General features: G+C 36.6%; 2 protein-coding genes and 1 long non-coding RNA gene across 3 annotated transcripts in view; 1 reads left to right on the plus strand and 2 right to left on the minus strand.

Annotated features, from left to right (window-relative positions):
* Positions 1-5,816, minus strand: part of LOC106952739 (cortexin-3-like) — a 33,575-nt gene extending 27,759 nt beyond the window's left edge. The window contains exon 1 of the mRNA XM_015041059.1: positions 5,348-5,816. The gene's annotated coding sequence lies outside the window, so the exon portion shown is untranslated. The remainder of the gene's footprint in view (positions 1-5,347) is intronic.
* Positions 5,817-7,783: 1,967 nt separating this feature from the next.
* LOC106952747 (uncharacterized) overlaps positions 7,784-20,603 on the plus strand; it is a 37,814-nt gene continuing 24,994 nt past the window's right edge. The window contains exon 1 of the long non-coding RNA XR_001426045.1: positions 7,784-8,096. This is a non-coding gene — a long non-coding RNA (uncharacterized LOC106952747). The remainder of the gene's footprint in view (positions 8,097-20,603) is intronic.
* Positions 12,877-20,171, minus strand: LOC106952744 (toll-like receptor 13). The gene is made up of 5 exons (XM_015041061.1): positions 20,081-20,171; positions 16,859-19,317; positions 15,732-15,849; positions 15,025-15,273; positions 12,877-14,546 (listed from the first exon to the last, which is right to left on the minus strand). Exons 2-4 carry the CDS (start codon positions 19,284-19,286, stop codon positions 15,039-15,041), a joined length of 2,781 nt encoding a protein of 926 aa, XP_014896547.1. The 5' UTR covers positions 19,287-19,317; positions 20,081-20,171; the 3' UTR covers positions 12,877-14,546; positions 15,025-15,038.

A 20,603-nucleotide genomic window follows, 5' to 3' on the forward strand; every position in this document is an offset into this window, starting at 1 on the left:
ACATGAGATGATGATGAACTCTGTCAATGCCTACTGACCCGTGGGGGAGTGGCAAAATGGCTGTCCCTCGCCATATGCATACGATCATCTCTTATTCACAGACACATCATCCGATTTACACCAGACTTTTTATGAGTGACACTTGTGAACCTCTAAAGAGTCCAATAGAGTTTAATTGCAATTTGACTCCACTGCGCCCCCTATGTTAATCAAACTGAAGTATCTCCTTGCCACATGGCCCAATCTGCTCCAGATTTTGGGTGCATCGCCAGGGAACGCTGCCGAAGGCATCAAAGCGGATCGCATGGAGGACGGCGCGCGAGCGTCGGCGGTGGCTGGAACCCCCGCGGTGGCTAGGCCTGAGCGGCGCTTGGCTGCGCGGCCCGCTTGAGGCTCCGCGGAGCTTTAATTTTAATTGTGTTTCTTATTGCAATTGCAAAATTGTGTTTTTTTTTCTACATTAGCGGGATACTGTCAAAGTTTTGCCTATATTTGTAGTGGAAACCCAAAATAGATCTTTGAAATGATGTCCATGGTGTTTCAAAGTCAAAACTACTTCTCATTCTTGCAGATCTCCAATAACTCCAAAATGCAACAACGATGTGACCTCGCTTTGATTGTTCATTTAGAAACTTTGAACAAAATTATTTTTAAGTAAGTGAAGTTTTTATTATTGATTGTTCATGGTGTTAAATCTTGAATGTGAACGTGCCTTAAATGAGTACAGCAGATGTCTTAAGGTCTGAAAAATGCTGAGTGAATTTTTATTGGCTTTCTTATGTAGCCCCAAGTCCTTCTCTGATTGGCTAATCAGTCCCTCATGCTAACTCCTCCCCCGGGACAGAATATGATTCAAACAGTCCAGAAAGGACTGGCCAACCTTTTAAAATACATTTGAAGCACATTGTCAGACCTGCTCAGTTACTTTAGTGATCTAAATCCAGTGACATTTTTTCTGTATTGTTAGAGATTTTTAAGGTGACAAAGCATCACCATAGGAGCAGTTTTTGGAGAAGAAAGCATAGTGTCTTCTCTTTTCATACATATATTTGCCTATTCTAGTCAGTAGAGAATGTTAGAGAGATGATTAATAAGGTGCAGTTCTTAAAGCCTTTGATTATTATCTAATTGTTTCTTAAAGAGTCATATTTTGTGAATCGAAATGAATTAAAATCCTAACAGAAATAGAGTAATTCATCTTATGTAACAGATTGGAAAGGTTGGCTGCATCCTTCAGATTAATTTTGTTAGATTGTGAAAGTGATTGATTAACAAAAGGCGACATTATTGAAGGTAGTTCAATAATCACTACAGCAATTTAATTTAATATGAGATCACTCTTCATGACAACACCCAACGCAGACTACCACAATAAAAATGTAAGGTGCAAATTTAGCAAAAACTGATCTTTGCTAGTCTCTTTTCTTAGTATGTTTTATCTTTTCCTTCTTTAAGGTCTATTTCCGTATCTTTGAGATCACTAATGTCTCTATATTTGTGGTCTGTCGTTCTCTAATTAAATTTAAACCTTTGTGTTTCTCGCTTTGAGAAGCTATTTCTGTCTTCCTCTTGATTCCCAGCTGTCTAGCTCTCCCTCTGTGAGTCAGCAAATATGGACAAGACAAACACAAAGATGAACATAAAAATCTAAATATAAAGCGAGATGCGAGAGGTTGAGTCTGGATATAAATGATCTGACAGCTAATCTGTTTTCTTCTCCATATTCAATCATTTGTTCTGTCTGGGATTCGGGTTCGTATTGACCGTCCACTCTGGGGCTGTCTCTGGATGTCAACAGCTTTGGCGTCACTGCATTTTCACGCTGTGTGTTTTTAACGCTTTCACTTTGGATGGTGTGAAAAAAATGCTTTAAAATGTTGCAGAAGAAGCTTCTTGAACACCAGAAACGGTCCTGTTACTAACTCAGCTCCGGGAGTTAGAAATATTCAGGAGGAGGAAAGAAAAATCAGAACATGCCGATTCATACTGACTTTAAATACGAAAACAGATCAAAAACTTTCTGCTTAAAGGGGCAGTGTTACGTAAAACCTAGATTTTTAAGCTTTACATCATGTTATAATGTTATTCTCTCATTAAAAACATACCTAGAGTGTTGCCTTAATTCTTTCATGCATGTCTGAGAAATCCTTTTATCTCCATGGCTACCATTCAGCTGTAAAAATGCCTGGGTGGACTTAGCTCCGCCTTCGAGGCATAGCTCCTCCTCAGAGCTGCTGTTTCCATGTTTCCAAACTCCTTCAGACTAGCCAGCAGCAATTAGCAAACACCAGGTGGAACTGCACATCTGCTGAGCTCATTGTAGGAAATACTTCTCAGTAAAAAAGTTGTTAAATCGTTTATAGAGGGACGATGTTGTGATGACTTCCTGAAAGCAGCGTTTCAGAAAGAGCAGGAGTTTTTAAAGAGACAGAGCCCCAATTTCAAGGACTTAAATTACGAAGTCAATATTTAATGGAGATGTTTTATGACAACTGAAGTTAACATAATTACTTGATTGTGCTATAAAGTGGCACCATTTTCCTGGAAAATACATAATAGTTCCACTTTGAAGTGGTTTTTTTTTTACTGCAAATAAATGTGATCAACTCACGTTTTCCTTTTCTAGGTTACAAAAGATTTATCTTATATTCTTATTCCCCTCCATCAGCTTGATACAAAATTTTATCCCTCAGATATTGTTTTTGTCTTAAATTCCCAAATATTTAATACAGTATGCAGCTGAAGCTTTCAAGAGACACAGAAAAAGCAATAATGCACAAAACATTACATTTTCTGATAACTCTTGTTAAAAATACAAAGCTTCTGCTGCCTTGTTTCAAACATCTACTGTAATTTCTAATAAATTCCATTTTAATTTTGACTGAGATCAAATTAAAGCAGATGCACGTCTCAAAGAAAGCTGAGGAGAAATGGGCCAAAGCCGAATCAGTCTGCACAGTTATCACAGGAGCAAGTTTAAGGTTTCTGCAGCCCAGTTATTGAACAAAGCTGGTCCACTGTTGTGCACTGAAGTGTGGATGAACAGATGAGGCATCTCCATCTCCTTTGTTGGAGTTCTTTAGAAGAAGCACTTTTTATTCTGGGCAAAGGAGACTCTGTTAAAGCCGAGGGTCACTGCAGCTGAAAGCCAATAACTCCACAAATCAATTGCAGCTCTTTTTTACATTCTAAAAAGAACATGCTAGAAGAAATTTCAATGCTGTGAAGGGTCTACATTTGAAATTGCAACTTGGTAAAACGCTATATTTTTGAGTTGCTCCATTTACAAAATTAGCAAACTTCAAAAAATACAAAAGAGGCAAAATTACAATCAGCTTCACCATAATTTCCTCCAGCTACTCTTGATTAAATTTGCCCTCCAAGTTATTTTGCATCTGAATGGGAACTAAAGAACAGTTTTCATTGCTAATAAAGCTTCTTGAATGTGTATAACTTACCAGTTTAATTTAGCAGGTAAAAATACATACATTTCTTAATTCTTAAGTTCCCACATGTTTCACAAATAAGCCAGATCTTGGTCGTGTTATTGTGAAAAAGCTAAAATAAATCGGTATCAATTTGTGGGGTTTTTAGCACACCAAAACCTTTATTTTTATGTGTGTGGCAGGGGTGGGGAGGGGGGTTAGTATTTCAGAGGTGTTGTCCTGTTAAATAATCTAAGTGTGTTTGAGTTTATATTGTCACACTGATACTACCACATTTTCTGTTTTAATTCAAATGCGGCATCATAATGTGCACCATCCAAAAAGTATGAAGATGTTTTTTTGAGAAATGTACCTTTATGTTTTGAGTACTTAATGTTGTTAAACAGGCTCTATCTACTTGATCCTACACTTCTGATAACAGAAAGTTTTAGTATGAACGACTAAATTTGGTTTGGACCATTTTTTTCTGTTCCTAAATCAAATAATCATCTAAAAAGTGCAATTTGCATTTACTCAAATTAGCATTGTCTGATAGAAATCTGAAACCTTCAAGGTTGACAAAAAGTAAGAACAGAAGTAAAATGAGGAGGCAACTACTTTGTACAGTACCATGTTGGTATTAAACTAATGCAGTTTATAGGTTGGGCTCACTAATTCTGGTACAATCATTTCATAACAGGGTTTTTATTTTAACAATATTATAGGTGTGACATGTCAAAATGTGTTTAGTTATTCTTTTAATTTACTTTATTTGGTCAAGAAGTTGTTTCTTCGGACGTTTATTGGCGTATTAAGTTCTGTTACACTGCTTTTGACAGTTGGTGGTTACCGTAGTAACCAGTAACTGACGGCTCCTCCCCCTTTCTCAGTTGCCGTCGGTAACTGTGGGGCCTGATGTTGACCACCAACTTCATTTCCTATTTTGTTAGAATAAATACAGCAAACCTGAGTGTTTCTTTCGTTAAGTCAACAAACATAAATACTTTTGAAAAATAAAATAAATTTTTTCTCAACTAATTTTTTTTTTTTTGTAGTTGTCTAATCGTTTCACCCAGAAAAATTATAATTTTTGAAACTGAGTTTCTCTACCAGAACTGTAAACGGGTCTCTACCAGATCTTAGCTTTCAGCTTACCACAGTAATTAAGGAATAAACACATGCTGGAAACGTACATCGTAAAATAGGATGTTCAATTACTCTGACAAACAAAACAGGAACAAATTCAGATAAATGAAAATGAAAACGTTTCACAAAGAGCAGCAACAACCTGTGGATGACACGGCAGCTCATTACTGAGCTCACACACATTTCATCTCTTATTTCTCCCAACAAATTGCTTCACGACAAGCATCTCTGTCTGGGTGAACGTATTTTTTCAATAACGCTTCAATTTTATACACTAATGAATAACTGCGATATTTGAGGGAAAAGTGACATGGATGTGATTTTTCTGACTATGTTAGTAATTAATAATAACTTGATGATGAATAGTTAAGGTGAGAACTAATTAAAATTAATCATTTAAGCTACTTCACAACCCTGTAAATGTATAATTAATGTTTATTTAATCAAACTCCTTTTTTGCATTTATTTCCTTTGCTGAGGAAAAATAAAAAAATCGTCTGAACAAAAAAACATATCCATGCAAATGTTGGGCGTGATTTTGCTAAACGTCTTGCAGTGACAGAGGCATTTTTTGGCCACAGTTTTCTGGGTGTTTACCGGCTGGGAGACGCCATCACACCAGACTGGCACAGAAAGGGTCCATGACACGGCTCACCTCCCTGCACCACACTGAACCCTCACATTCTGGACCCACATGCCGGCCAACAACACAAACCACGTCAAAATAAAATGAAATAAACCCCCACAAAGTGACACAAAGGTAAGTTGGGACTCACCGTGCAGAGGCGGCGGCGGCGTCGGGTGCCGGTGCCGCTGGTTGTTTTTTGTGTTTTTTGGCGTCGGGGTCACCACCTGAACTCCGATGATGCCGAGAGCTGAAGCGACACTTTCCTGTGTGAACAAGTTGTTACCATCTTCTCGCAGCTTCTCCAGAGACTGAAGCAGAGATAGAGCAATCCGGGCGACTTGAGCCGCTTGTTGTTTTTACATCTTCCTGAACATTTGGCGGGTTTTACTTTGACAAGGCAGAAAGCTCTTCAGTGTCTCTCTCCGTCGCTCTGCTGGCGCCTCGCCTTTCTCTCTTCTCCGCCTGCCTTTCGACAACAACTGAGGGGAAGATGCTCGCTGGCGCTGGCTGTGTCTCGTCACCCGTGGCAACCAGTTGCTATAGCGATGGACCTGAGCTCATTGGGAGAAGGAGGTGATGATGGAGAAGCTGGGAGGCCCATAGAGGGATGGAGGCAGACTGGGAATGATTATTGAGAAGTTTACAGGTTGTAAGATTTTGAGAAAGAGCGGGAAGAGAGAAAAATATTTTTTGAATATTTAGTTTAATTCTGTTTTGAGTTGTTAGTGTCAGATCCTTATAAAACTTTGTAGAATAAGAAAATTAAATGCACATTTAGTCACTTTTCACTTTCTTAAATTGTTTAGTCAACCATCTGATGGGCTGTTAATTTTCTGCATTAAAAGCATTAGATTTTCTTCTTTCTGTACATCAATTTTTATTTTATATTATTTTTAGAAAATAATAGAATAAAAACAGCCTTTATTGTCAATTCAGGTGTGACAGCAGCATCAGGTATAAAAATAAAGCAGAAAGTACTGCACAGTTATTACAAATTTACACAACGACAGAGATGGATGTCAGATTGCACAAAATTAGTTCAAACTTGTACATTTTCAAATCGATATGATTTAGAAACCCCATTTAATCAACAATCAGGTTTCTTTGTTAATGTCTATAAAATAATGCAGGTTTAGTTTATTTCAGGAAAAATAACAATAACAACAACAAAAAAATCACAACAAGTTTTCTTTTGAATTTTTAATTAAAGAAATATCAGATTTTTGTGACCCTCCACATTGTCAGCTTGAACAGTTCTGCTGGAGCGGGTTATATCAAGCTTAATTGCTTTTTCACCATAGCAGACCGCAGCAACAACATCACTATGACTGGTGACTCTGATTTTCCTATTTATCTCCTGCTCTGTCTGACTCCTGCCATCACTTAACAAGACAGAGATACTTGAACTCCTCCGCTTCTCTGGTTCAAATCTCTGGTTTCTGAGTTAGATGGGCTGATTCTTATCAAAGTTACTTCGCAGTTGGCTGTGAACAAATCCAATGCACTCTGGAGGTAATAGCCTTGAGAAGATTTTATATCTATGCATTTATTTATTTATATCCTTCCCTTTTCCACTTCTACCCAAAATATCTGTGACCCTATATTAATCAAGGAATGTCTGAAACAAGGAAAAATAATAATGCAAATCAGAAAATAACTGCTAATATTAAAGGGGAAAAAGTATATCCTAACCCACATATGTTAAAATCTTTTTAATGTATTTTTTTTTTTTTTTGTTGATTTATTGTTTTATTTTGTTGCTATTATTCATTCTATTATATGGTCATTTTGTAGATGTATGCCTTTTTTGATCTGCAGTGTTTGTTTTATATTGCTAACTGATTGATAAAAAAAAATAAAAAATAAAAAAAGAATTAAGACGCTAACAAGACCATCAGTGGCAAAAAGCAAAGATGTGTCACTCAATAACAAACGACACCCAACAAGAGATTGCTCGACTTTCATGGTAAAATCATCTATTATTTTCAGCGTTTTCCCTAGTAATTTTTAAAAGGAACTTGTATAAAATAATAGTTAGCTAGAAATTTCCCCAAATCACAGAAAAATAGTTGAAGGAATTATAGAATTACCACAGATAGCAATTAATTTTTGATTTTATCCTTCAGGATAATAATAAAAAAAATCCTCACACTGCAAAATACGACTTGGACAAAACTTGTCAGCTAATGCCGTAGTTCACTTTTACACTGTTTATTATGCTCATATTCAGGTAAAAAAAAGTTGGAGAAGCCGTGTAGCATATTTACAATGGACGTTTAGGCAGGTTAAAAAAACAAACAACAAAAATGCAGCATTACCTCCATAGCAGCTCAGAAGTGCATCACATTCAGTGCCACCGGCTGAGAGTTGAAACTTTTCCTTTTTTATGGCGGTTGGCAAACAACAAGAGTTGAAACGCTTCCTCTTGTTGATTTTTATTGGCGGTTGGCAAAAAAACGTAAAATAGTTCTACCGCCACCTACTGGGGGAGTAGGTGACCCTGTGGCGCCTTCCTCCAGCGTCACAGGGTCCGTCCACAAGAAGAAGAAAAACAAACAAACAAAAAACAACAAACATTTACGTCTAACTCAAGTAAACTATTGTCAAAGTATACAAAATAAATTTTAAAAAATCATAATACTGAGAAAAGAACCAAGATACGTAATGATGACGTCACAATTGCGCGCACTAAGGTCCGGAAACAGCTTGGCCTGAAGTACATTCGGGAAAATGACAAAAATGTCGACCTAACATTTTTTTGCCAATCCCCAATAAAACTCAAGAAGAAGAAATGTTTGACACTTGACACAACAAGCGAGGACAAACACGACAACTGAGGCAGGAACATCGCGTGGGGACCCACGACGAACCGCGCCAGTTTGAGCTGAAACCAAAATGTAAGTTATGTCGGAGCTGGTTTTAAATTCTTAATATTGATTGAATGTATTGGTTCTGCTGGCCATTTATTTCACTTATAACACAGGAAAAATGCCTCGCTATAAGATAAATAATCTTTTTGTGAAACTAGAACTATTTAAAATCAATATTAAGGAGTCACAATATCTTGTTTTACAGTTAGTGTAAGTTAGTTTTGTCTTGTTTCAAGTATACTAAGATACTTAGACCAGAAACTAGGCCAAAAATACTTGCTAACATTGTGTGTTTTTTCACTGGTGGAAAATCCTTATTTAAGTAAAATTCATAAAATTATTAACTGTTTTACAGTTTAAACATGAACTTGTGAGCTCCCTCTAGTGGAAGAACTCTGTATTGAATGCATTTTCAAATAAAAACACACTCATAATGTTAAATCTGATTATATATGACTGTTCATTATCAGTGTATCATCTCTGAGCGAGTGTATGAACACACTATTTGTGTTCAGATCGTGTTTGTCTAAAAGCAAAGAGGCGACATGTGACTGCAATCAGTGCAAACCTAAAATTATCCCAAACATGCTCACTTGAAGCTGCAGCTGCACTGACAGACAGCTGTGTCATTACAGGCCGGTAATTTCAAACGTTTGATGGAGGCGTCACAACAGCATCTGGGAAAAACAACACCACGCAGGGAAAAAAGATCACAGCTCAGACGCCGCATGGGCGCTAATTATCACCTCTGTCTGTGTATTTCAGGTATAAAGACAGAAAAAGGAGCAGTCTTGATTTTACTGATTCAAAATAAGGCTGGCTTCTGATAGAAGATGGTTGAGTTTATCATTACTAGTGGAAGGCTAGTCTAGGTACTTTATTTTAGCATGTGTTCATGTAGAAGGACTTGACTGTGGTCAGAATATCTTAAATTAACCAACTATTTGATCTGGTCATAATAAGCTCTTAGTCTACACCACATGTGTTAAAAGTAAGGCCTGGGGGCAAAATCCAGCCCGCCATATGGTTTTATTTGGGCCACATATAAATATCCTTTAAGGAAACAGTTGTGTGCTTAAAGGGGCAGTATTATGTAAAATCAAGTTTCAAAAAGAGCAGGAGTTTTTAAAGACAGATGACCAATTTTCAGGTGATAAATTACAATGTAAAATTTCTTTTAAGTCATCTTTGAGTCAGTTGTTATAAAAATGTGTATAAAAATGCATTTTTCTAACAACTAACGTCAATATAGTTACTTGATTGTACTATAAATGTGCATAGGAAAGACATACTGCTCCTTTAAATATGTTTTTGTCATTCAAATTAAGACAGTTTGTAACTGTATGCTGACAAATTACATTAATGTCAAAAAGATGTTCAATATTTTATCATTTTAAGACATACTCATCAAATATTTTAACATTTTAGCTACATTTAATGGGTTTTATTAATCCGTTCTGCTCCAACCAGCCCTTTGAGGACTTTAGTGAGACAGAAAATATATGTTAAAATATAATGTAAAGAAAACACAGAAGTGATTCTAACACATACAGAACTGATGCTGTTTGCAACTTTTTTCAGTTGGAAACAGCGTCTGAAAAAAAGGGGCGGAGTTTCCGGTTTCCGGTTGCTATGGTAACCACCAACCGCCAACATCCGCGTAACAGAACTTAAAACACCAATAAATGTCTGAAGAAACAACTTATTGACTAAACAAATTCAAAGAATAAATAAACGCATTCTGACAAACTTCACATCTCTAATATTGTTAAAATAAAACCCTGTTATAACCTGGTAAAGAAAAAAATTCAAAGCGTGAATTAGAATAGATGTTACTACTTGTGGCCTTTCTGTAATGCACTAATCACAGCTTGACATCGTCCCTCCGGCTGACAGAAGCTGCTAAGATGGTGACATTTCACTGCAAATTCAACTCATCCAGAAGGAAAAGTGCACATCTGACAAGACTAATGTTACCTTCAGTGTACCTCTAAAATGAGAACGAGAAGCACCAAATCATGTGATTTTTCACTGCCAGAGGTTCGACGCGCAGAGGGGGAGAAAAACACGGCTGCTTTCGAGCTCGCTGAGTTGTTTTGCTGCTAGGAACAAACCTGCAGAATGAAGGAAACAATTGAGATAAAAAAAGTAGTTTGTCTTATATTATGTTAGATCAAAAGTTGCAAAAAACCAATTTGCTGCAGCTGCTAAAGCTGAAGTCTTAGGAGAGCTTTGACTTTCATACTGTCATATCTTAGGTTAGAGGGTTAATAATTTTTTTTTTTTTTTATAAAATACTCTGAATTTAAAGAAGCAGAAAATGACTGACGTTAGACGTCCTTTGTATTTGAACAATGGAGGACAAAGACTTAAACAAGGGCTTTTATTGAATGTGGTGCAACATTTAACATTTTATTTTGGTTTATAACTACATTGCAAAAACTAAATCTTACCATGTAGTTTTGGTCTAGCTTCTAATGTTTGGTCTAGTTTCAAATATAAAACTTAAAATCAGTGAAACAAGGTTTTTTTTCTGGCGCGTTGCTCCAAATAAGACAGCAGTATGCTGTGGTCCACTGTGCCAGAGGCGGCTGGGTCTAAATGTAGAAGAGTAGTTCAGTTTTCAGCCAATAAAAGCTCTCACTCTATTAAGCATGCCGGTTCTGTGCCGTAAAGAGCTTTAAACCAAACGTAAACACTTACTGAACGTTGTGTGGATCTTATAAACAATACATTTATTTAAAGGCCTGGGAGGCATCGCCGGTTCAATTTCTTCACAAAGTCTTTATTATCTATCTGGGTGTCCTCAAGGTCCGCCAAGCTGTTAAAATGAATAATGTCCTGCATTTTCCAGGCATTAAAGGGAATCAAAGCCTCTGTAGTTCATGAGCCTAAAGTAGCTCACTGTTCTCCCACCTGCCTTGTTTCCATCCCTGCATGCTTCTTCCCAAAGGCCTGCATCCTGCCAACACCAGACCTGATTCCCCTCCTGTTCGCCATACGGCAAATGGCATGCCTCTTTTGCCCCGACGCAACATGGAGAGTAAAAGAAACCCTTTTCACCAACTGGTGTCGAACAACAAAGGTTTCAGATAAACGTCTCAGATGCCGAACCTCCTCAGCGAAGGATAAGTAGAAACATTAAGAAGTAAGGATCACATATGAGCGACATGCACCATTTATAGTTTGGTCACTACAGATAGTTTTAAAGATTCAGCATGAAACTTTTATTTAAAAAAATAGATGCAGATAATCTGTGCTGCTATTGCTGTCTGAAGAAATGCCTGGTCAAAAACAACTAGTCAGAGTCGGGGGAGGGTCTTAGCGCTGTCAATCAATCTCATGTACGCTGCTAAAAGTATTAATAGCCAAGAAGAAACTCACCGTTACGGGGAAACGATTTATACGCCATGCTAAATACCCTTAGCTTTCAGACTTTAATGCATTTATTTTACTAACGTTTAGGGGAAAGTGTACTTCTAGATGTAGTTTTACTTCAACGTAATTTTTACTTTTACCTAAAATGAATCACTTCTCTTGAGTAAAATTCTGGATACCTATTGGAAGTAACTATGCTGAATGAAAAACAAATATATTTTAAACATAAATGCACATTAAGTATCTTACTAAATGTAAAAATCTAATGTATGCCTTACATTAGGTCCCACTCAATGTAAAACATACATTTACATTAAGTGAAACTTATTGTTTGTGCACATGGTTTGTTGTTCTAATGTTCATTTCTGTCTTTTGTGCCATTTGGAGATCAAGTGAATATTTAAATACCTCATATTGTCAATGGAAGCACTTTATTTTGTTAAAACTAAAACCCATTTTATGTATTAGATTCACAAGTCTCATAGTAGAAAAAAAAGTTTTTAAAAAGTGTTTCATCTGCTTGAATTTATGTTTTATTTATGTATATAAATATATATTTTTGTCTTAGTCTTCAAGATACCAGAATTTGCTCATAAATTTATGTTTGAGCATTTAATGCTATGATATATTAACTTTATATGCCATAAAGTTATCTTATAGCTTTAAAATATTAAAACCTATATAACTTTCCCCCAACAAAAAGAAACCCTAAAATAAGAGAAATTATAATTAAATTTGAATTAATTCTGTTTCATTTTAAAATATTAAATATTCTGATTCAGGATATTAAATCAGAATATATGATCAGTTACTCAGTACTTGAATGTGAATTAAATGTTTAAGTGCTGAACTTTGAGCATTAAGAGTTTTAAGAAATGTAAGATAAGCCTGAAATCATTATTTAATTCAATATTTTTTATTTAAGTTGTTTCTTGATAACCAAAACAACATTGACAGATTCAGCTCTCTCTTTCAGATATCTGTTTTTTAAATTCAAAAAGCCTTTGCTGAATATTTCAAACATTGTGAAATATTATGTCAGTACTGCTCTGTGTTTCTGTGAACTCCAGCGCCCTCTGCTGGTCATGTTTGTGTTCATCCAAACTCTCAATCCATGGATCATGACATCAGTTTAATGTAATTACGTCTAATTTTCATCTTGATTAAATTTACATAATGAGAACATCCTGGTATAAGCAGAGACCAAAACAAATCCTGTGGAACCTGCTGGAATAATCACATTTTATTTATTTATTTTATAGTAGATCTATAGGCAGAAAAAATAGTTAAATCTAAAACAAAGCTTTGAAAAAAACATTTACTTAGCTAACTTAAGCAAGACTTTTTGATGAGTCTACAAAATAACTTTTTTCATTTTTTAAAGCTGGTTTTCTTTTTTCATTATGCACTTAATTACTGTATATTATGTGATTTTCATGGGCTACTGGCAGAATATGCTTCTCCGTGTTTCATCTGGTATAAATCAAATCAAATCATTTATCTTTTGTTTCACACAGAAGTTGTTGCACAATCCCCATCCCCCCCTTCTCTCCCTCTGCTTCCCCTTGTCAGAGGAGGGAGATGTGCTACCAGCTCTCCGTCTGACGGGTGAATTGAGTTTCCTAAATCTGCCGAGATTTAACATGTCCAGAAGTGAAGTAAACTCTGATTAAGCTGGCGTCGAGAAAGACTAGCCTGGTTCCTGACGACCTCCATCCAGATGTCCGTGTAGGTTGTGTATTTAATCTATGATCAAATTAATACTAAACATGAAAGGAAGTTTAATTATTAAAACACAGAACAAACTGTTTTCACTGAAGATATGATGCAAATAAGGCAAGTAAACTATAAGTAGCATTAAGGTCTTCTGAGGTGCTTAAAAAGATGAGACCAATAAAACTAAAAAGAAATAAATATTTACAGAACAATTTTTTAAAAACCACAAGATGTGGTAGGATAATGTATAAGAAAAAAGGTTATTGCCTTTAGAGTAAGCAACTTTTATTGGTTTACAGACGAGCTCTTTATGTCTAAAGTTTCACAGTGGTGCAAACATCTAAAAACAGAAGCAGAACTCACAGCACCTAAGCCCTAAATAGGAATCCATTTTGCATTGAAAAAGGGAACATGAGGTTGATGAGGTAGGTGTGACGATATTTATGTGACAAACTGGTATGGCTTTTGTCATACCAGTCTAAAATCTGACTTTTGCCTCCTGATATGCAGCCATTTCCTGTGGCTGCATATCGTTAGCGTTCCTAATCGTCTCTGAGAAACTGAGTCACAAGATCAGCAACACCGATTGTTTTCAGTTCCTCTCAGAATAACATGAAGGCATAGCATTAATGGACTCATCTTTGCCCAGATAAAAAAAAATCTCATAATGGCATATGGGGCAATTTTTACAGCATAATAAAGTAACTGTTACCTTCAGTTGGTATAAATATGCTGTATATCAAACATGACTTAACAGAAATTTGACTTTGCAATTTTATGTATTGAAATTGGCCTCTCTCTCTTTAAGAAGCTTCTGCTCTTTCCAGCACGTCATCATCTTCTTTACAACAATGGTACTTCATTATGCCGTTTACAATCGTTGCTAATTGCTGCTGCCGCTAGTCTGGAGGAACTGAGAGGGAGAAAGAAGGACCTTTTTGGAAATGGGTGGAGTTTGGATTAAAAAGGCTGAGCTTTGTGAGACCAAGCGCCTAAATGGAGGCTACTGGAGTTTAAAGGATTTCTCAAGCATGCATGAAATAGTCAAAACAACACTCCTGGCATGTTTTTTAAAAGGAAATAGATTATTGGACGACATAAAGCTCAAAAAGCCATTTTTACATAATACCATCTTCTCCTTTAAGAAAAAACTGGCAAGAAGGTAATAACATGTCAAAGGTTATAATACTGATTAGCAAAAAGCTCTTATTGGTGCATCTTCAGGAGGTTAAAGGTGGGGATTTGTAGAGTCTTCATTGAGTGATGTTCAAGGAAGAGATCAAGAACTTTCTGGGAGGGTTTTATATTTCTTCTAGCATCTGATGCCTTGTAGTTTTCATGACTTGTAGTTTTCATGACTGGATTGGAGGAGCAGCTTGAAGCCTGAAGTCAAAGGAGCAAAATAGAGAGGATAAATTAATAGATGTTGATTTTTTAATTTTTTGTAGTTTTTAAATCTTTTAATTCGAGGAACATTTTTGAAGCCATAGATTTGGACCAGATACATTTTCACTGAAAGGTCCATATCTTAAAAATACATTAAACCTGTAGCACACAAGTGTTATAAATAAATATGTTTTCTTTTGCATATTTGTTAGAACGGTCACCATGACAGTTTATGAGACAGATAATTAGTGAAAACATTGCGCTCCTCCACCTTTTCCCTGATTTGTCTGAAAAAATGAACGACTCCTGGTCAAAAACAACCAATCAGAGCCAGGAGGAGTGTCTTAGCGCTGCCAATCAACCTTGTGAACTTCTCTGGTATGCATAATACCAGAGAAACAACTCTCCGTTACAAATAATATGTTCATTCGCCTTAGGATTCACAGTAGGCTCTACTGACAGGGAGAAGTTGTACCTTGCAGCTCTCTCTCACCATCCTGCTGGTCCGATCAGCAGGTCCGTGTTTTCTGAGTCCCCTGTCTGCAGTGCTCTCTGGACGTTCTGCCAGAAAACTCCTGGATGTTCTGCAGCCTGAGGCCAGCTCAGGTAGGTGCGTTTCTTCACCAGCTTCCTCATGCGGTAATATGGAGACAGATGACGAGCAGGAATCTCCTCCAAAAACAGCAGAATTAGAACATCTTTCTGTTCGTCGAATAGACGAAAGCTGCAAGATGTCAAAGAAAACTTATCAGATATTTTCCTGACGCTGTTCATAAATGTGTAACAGAAAGTGAAACTGAACAGACCTGATTTTGTCAGATCTGTTGCAAATAATCACTAATGTTATATTAATTTGGGTTAAAAATGCACTTCTTTTTGGTGAAATTACATTGGAAACAATCATTAGTGGTGCTTGTTGCATTGTATGATGAATGAACTTGCATGAGAAGGAGAACGCTAAATATAAACATCCAAATAGTTGAGAATCTATTAAAACTACAAAGCTAACACCAAAAAAGTACAGAGATTAGTTTAGCACTAGTCAAACAAGAAGCACACTTTCCACCCTTTAACCTCAAATGATGCATAGATGTTGTAAACATAAATCTTCACGAAGCATACATTTACATACATTTCATTTCTCCATTTAAAAAGCATCAAGTTCAAGAATAGCGCCCCCACCTGGCCATCTGGATCTCTCTGGAGCACCATTCGCTCTGCAGGTAGCTGCGGCTGATCACACAGATGGTTTTCCTGCTGCCGTAAATGGCATCAGTGATGTTCTCTATGATGGGTTTACCTGTGGATATAACAGATGTATTTTCAGCCGTATCTCAAAAAGACCTTGCCTACGTTATAGTAAAGCCTCCAGTTCAACTTCTGTCTAAAAATGTAGCTTCATCAAATTTATTGTCAGAATCACCCTGGGTGATTTCCCAAAGAAAAAAAACACTGCAAAGTATGACCTGTTCAATGGTTATTTGAAATAAAGCAAATAAATTAGCATATAATAATGGGTTATTCTTCATTCTCAGATACATTTTGACATTTCAGTAATTATTTTAAGGAGTTTTAATAAATGTGACCTACTATTCTTCCTTCAACAGGCTAGGATAAGACTGTACATCGTAAAGACTGTACAAAACATGTTCATTACATTTTTTGCACAGAATCATTCCTAAATAATGAGAATTTAGTCTGATCAGTTCTGCCTATTTTGAGCCTCTTTTATCTGTTTCAGGGCCTCTTGACATTTTAAATCCAAATAAGCTGCTGCTGGCCAAATACTTACTACCATATATATTTGAAAAGCAGAAGAGTTAAGCACACAACCAACAAGAATCCATGAAATGCTTTCTGAATAGTTAGAAAAACAAAACCAAACAACATTTCACTTGTCTTTTCCAGCGTACAATGTACAGCACATGATCGGAACTCAGATTGCGTTGCTAGGAGACGGGCTGGGCTTTCCCTGGGGTTGCTAGGTAACGGGTTGGACTTCTCTGGGGTCACTAGGTGAAGGCCAGAGCCTGCTGATTTCTGATGTTACATTCCGCAGAGTTTTGAAATGGGTAATTTTCCACACACTAAAAAACATTGACTTACAGCTGAAACTGAGCTAGGAGGTTTTTAAAAGCAGTAGAGATCCAAATGGAAGAAGAAAAATGTGAATTTTTCGTAATATGTCCCCATAATAGAACATTAATGTTTTTTAAAGTTTACAAAGTCACCAACATTTCTCAATCCTCTACATCTCAGTCATTCAACAGTATCATTGTAAAAATAAAGAGTTAAAATACTTTATTTACCTGGTTGGAAGTCTCTGTGGTGCAGACACAGTCTCCAGCCCTGCTGTCCCTCCAACACTGGGAGCATTTCCCTGTAAACCCAGCCCTCATCGTGGACGTTATAGGACACGAAGGCATCAAACTGATGAGGGTTCATGGTCTTTCTCTTCCTGCTGTCGTAGAGAAAGGCTTGGAAGAGGTGGAAGGTGTATTTGAGATGCCATCTCAGGAAGTTATAGACGAATGATGTAAGAAGAGTTAGAACAACCAGACAAGTGCTAGAAATGAAGTAAAGAAAGCTGCCATCTTCCCAACAGGTCTTAACATCAAAGTCTAGTAATAAGGTACCCCGTTTAGGCACCGGAAAGGAACATTCATACTGATGACCATTGAATACCTGTGTTTGCTTGTTGCTCTTCACCCACTGGATAAAACCTGCGTTTAAGCACTCACAGGTAAACGGATTATTACTCAGATCCAAATATGTTAGAGATGGGAGATACTGGAAGACAGTCTCATTGACCACAGAAAGGTCACTGTCTGTCAATTTCAGATATCGGAGAGCAGAAAGATTGGCCAGCATCAGAAAATCCAATGACTTGATCTCAGACTCAGAAAGATCCAGAGACTGCAGGTGTGGGATTGGTAGGAACATTTTATGTTTTACAATCAAAAGATCAGTTTTTGTTAAAGTTAGACTCTTGAGCTCAGGAGTAAGCTTAAATGTTCTTCCATCAGGAGGGTCTCCATAGATGTTTATAGCTGTAAACTTTTCAGCAGGTTTAACAGTCATAAGAAACTTTTTTACTGAATCAAAGTCAGTGGGTTGGTCTTTGGCAATCAATGTGAGACTTTTCAGTGAGTGTGAGTTAACGTGTATTTCAGAATAGTTTGAAACAGAGGTTTTAAAGTTTTCTCGAGGGCGTAAATATATTGTTAGATGGTCCAAGAGCTGTAAGTCATTGCAGACATATAAATTATTTAAAAGCTGTGTTTCCACATTTAACACTTTTAGTGACTGTAGTTGTTGAAATTTCTTTACGTCTAGCGTTTTTATGGGGTTCTGGATTACATCCAAGATCTCAAGCTTATGTAGGGGAATCTCAAAGGAGTCTCCAAATGTCATTATTAGATTATAGCTCAAATCCAAAACTGTGAGATTAGGAAGTTTTTCAATCACACAACTTTTGATGTCAGTTATACGATTTCCAGTGAGGTATAGCTCTCTAAGACTTGTTGTGTTCACAAAATCCTCACAGCTCAACGTGAGGATTGTGTTGTTTTGCATATTTAAGACCTCGAGGAAGGTAAGGTTTCTTATATCATATGGAACTATAGTGAGTCGGTTGTTAGTCACATTCAGCGTCTGTAGTCGGTTGATTGATTGTATTGAACCTTTTCGCAGTTCAGCCATTTGACCGAAGGACAAATCAAGCTCTATGAGCTGAGAGCATGATGCAAGTTCAAAAGTTAAATTCTGAAGATCACTGCACATCAAATTCAGACTCCTCAATGTTGGTATGTTGCAAACTGTAGACAATAGCCCTCTCTCTATCCACCTGCTTGTTGCGTCTAAGCTCAGATATGATAGAGAGTTGAGACTCTTCATTACTGTCTTGATATTTTTAAAGAGAAGTACTCTCCAACCAAGATATAAATGTGTTATGTTTCTCAGAAAATGTTTGTCCGATATGTACCATATCATTTTAGACAACTGCAATGGGCGTAAAAGTTCTATAAGTTGGAGGTGAGGAAAAATTGGAGTTGTGATGCTAAACATTTGCATGTTACGCCCAGAAACATGCAACTCTTTAAGACTTGATGAGAAATTAAGCTGCAGGTCTTTTGTCTCAAAGGAAGGAAATGAATTGTCTAACAGTTTAAGTTTCTGTATCTGTGGTACATGGAGGATGGGTTGGATTTCAGTGATTTGTTGGAATTTATTTCCACTTATCTCTACAGTTTGCAAGCTGACAAGGAAATTGAATGCAGTTTTATGAATACACTGGATGCTGTTAAAACTGAGGTCAAGCTGGGTAAGATTAGATAGTCCTTGAAACATATTGGCTGTTATACTGGTAAGTTCGTTCAATCTCATGTTGAGAGTCTTTAAAAAAGCCAAATCAAGAAATGATTCATTTTCCACATGATAAATTTTATTTAACTCTAGTTCAAGAATCCTCAGTTTGAACAAACCACGAAAATCATCTTGTTTAAGTTTTAGAACATGATTTCTGCAAAACAGTAATGAAACTGCATCTTTAGGGATGTCATCAGGAATAGCTAAAAGGTTCCTCTGTGAGCAATCCACATAAACATGATCAGATGGATTCTCCTGGTAAAGGATAGTGCAGTTCTTTAGAGAATAAAGCAGAGAAGGGTTAAAATGAAGCAGAAGCAAAAGAAGTCTCAGAATCAAGAGTGAAGACAAACTTCCTTTGGTGGCCATAACTGCAGGTTTATCATTCAATGGTGATCACCTGCAAAGACATTTACACAAATTCATAATTTATTTGTAGCTGTAAAGTTGTACTTTGAACGTTGAACTGTGTAACTAACCCCCAAATCAACAGCCTAAATGGGTTAAGGTTGTAAATTTATATTTTGACATTTTCATTATGTGATTTTCTTTTAGTTTCAGCAACTTTTCAGCAACACGTCCTGTGGCGGTGTGACGTATTCTGCAGGTGTGAAGAACGCACAGGTGCAGCTTTTTTTCTATAATTGCATGGGCAGTTAGCAACAAAAACAGTGGTAGATAGCATTGTTTTGTGTTTTACTACTTAACCTATTCAGTTTAACGCAGAGTTGACTAAAATATTCAAAATCATTCCTTGGAATTACTTATAATTATGAGCAGTAACAAAAAGAACTGCTGAACATCCAGTTACTGCCTGTCTCCATGGGCGGGCATTAACTGTGTCAAAAGCTGATGACCCCTCCGGTCGAGAGAGACAAAGCTAAAAAATAAAACCAAAACCAGAAGCCAACCTTGAAAGTAAACAGGGTTTGGGAGTTTCTCCCTAACTTGCCCTGGTATCTGATCCACAAAAATCCTAAATTCTTCCAAATTTTCCCTTAGGATCCAAAAAGGCATCTAAATAAATCAAAATATGTTTTTATTTTAGATTAAAAAAAAACAATCCAACTGTTAAGTAAATTGAATTTATCATAGTTAGAATTAGTTTTGTTTATAATAATAGTATAGTAATATACAGTAGGGTCAATGTTTGCAATACTCACATTTGATCCTCAGCAGTTTGTGTTGTATCTGACCGAAGTGAAGCTCTTCTTACCTTCAGTCACTTTAAGAGACGATGTGTGAGCTGTGTTGGTGTGATTGTATCAGATGTTGGATGTGTCTCTTTTATAAGCGCTCCAAAAGGGGAACCATTTTTTTTTTTCTTAAAAAAAAATTACTATTGAAACTATGTCTATGCACTGAACAGTGTGCACTCATAACACAAGGTTAATACTCGTCTTTACCATACTTTGTCCCTGCACCAAACTTTCCAATAATATTCTTGAATACAGCACTTTGTCACCAACCAACCAACTTGTGTAGTTTACCAATAAGAACTCAGCAGTCTTGTAGGTATAACATGACTACAACATGATGTTATTTGTATAATAAACCATTTGTTGGTCATTGTTACATTTTTCTACAGAAAGAGAACAAACTTCAGGAACAAATTCCTGCAGGTTGAAAACAGAAAATTTAAGATTTTAATTTAAACAAAAGAATAAAGTAGGGGAGACCGGGTAT

Source organism: Poecilia latipinna, unplaced genomic scaffold, assembly GCF_001443285.1.
Source record: "Poecilia latipinna isolate Pla-1442-1.1 unplaced genomic scaffold, P_latipinna-1.0 Scaffold536, whole genome shotgun sequence".
NCBI lineage: Eukaryota > Metazoa > Chordata > Actinopteri > Cyprinodontiformes > Poeciliidae > Poecilia > Poecilia latipinna.

What these genes read in the sequence shown, in the direction of transcription:
- LOC106952744 (XM_015041061.1), bottom strand. Translation starts at nt 19,286, where the DNA reads ATGGCCACCAAAGGAAGTTTGTCTTCACTCTTGATTCTGAGACTTCTT. An exon ending in CCACAGAGACTTCCAACCAG is followed by an intron (nt 15,850 to 16,858) that starts GTAAATAAAGTA and finishes TTATATCCACAG; the next exon opens with GTAAACCCATCATAGAGAAC. An exon ending in AGAGAGATCCAGATGGCCAG is followed by an intron (nt 15,274 to 15,731) that starts GTGGGGGCGCTA and finishes GACATCTTGCAG; the next exon opens with CTTTCGTCTATTCGACGAAC.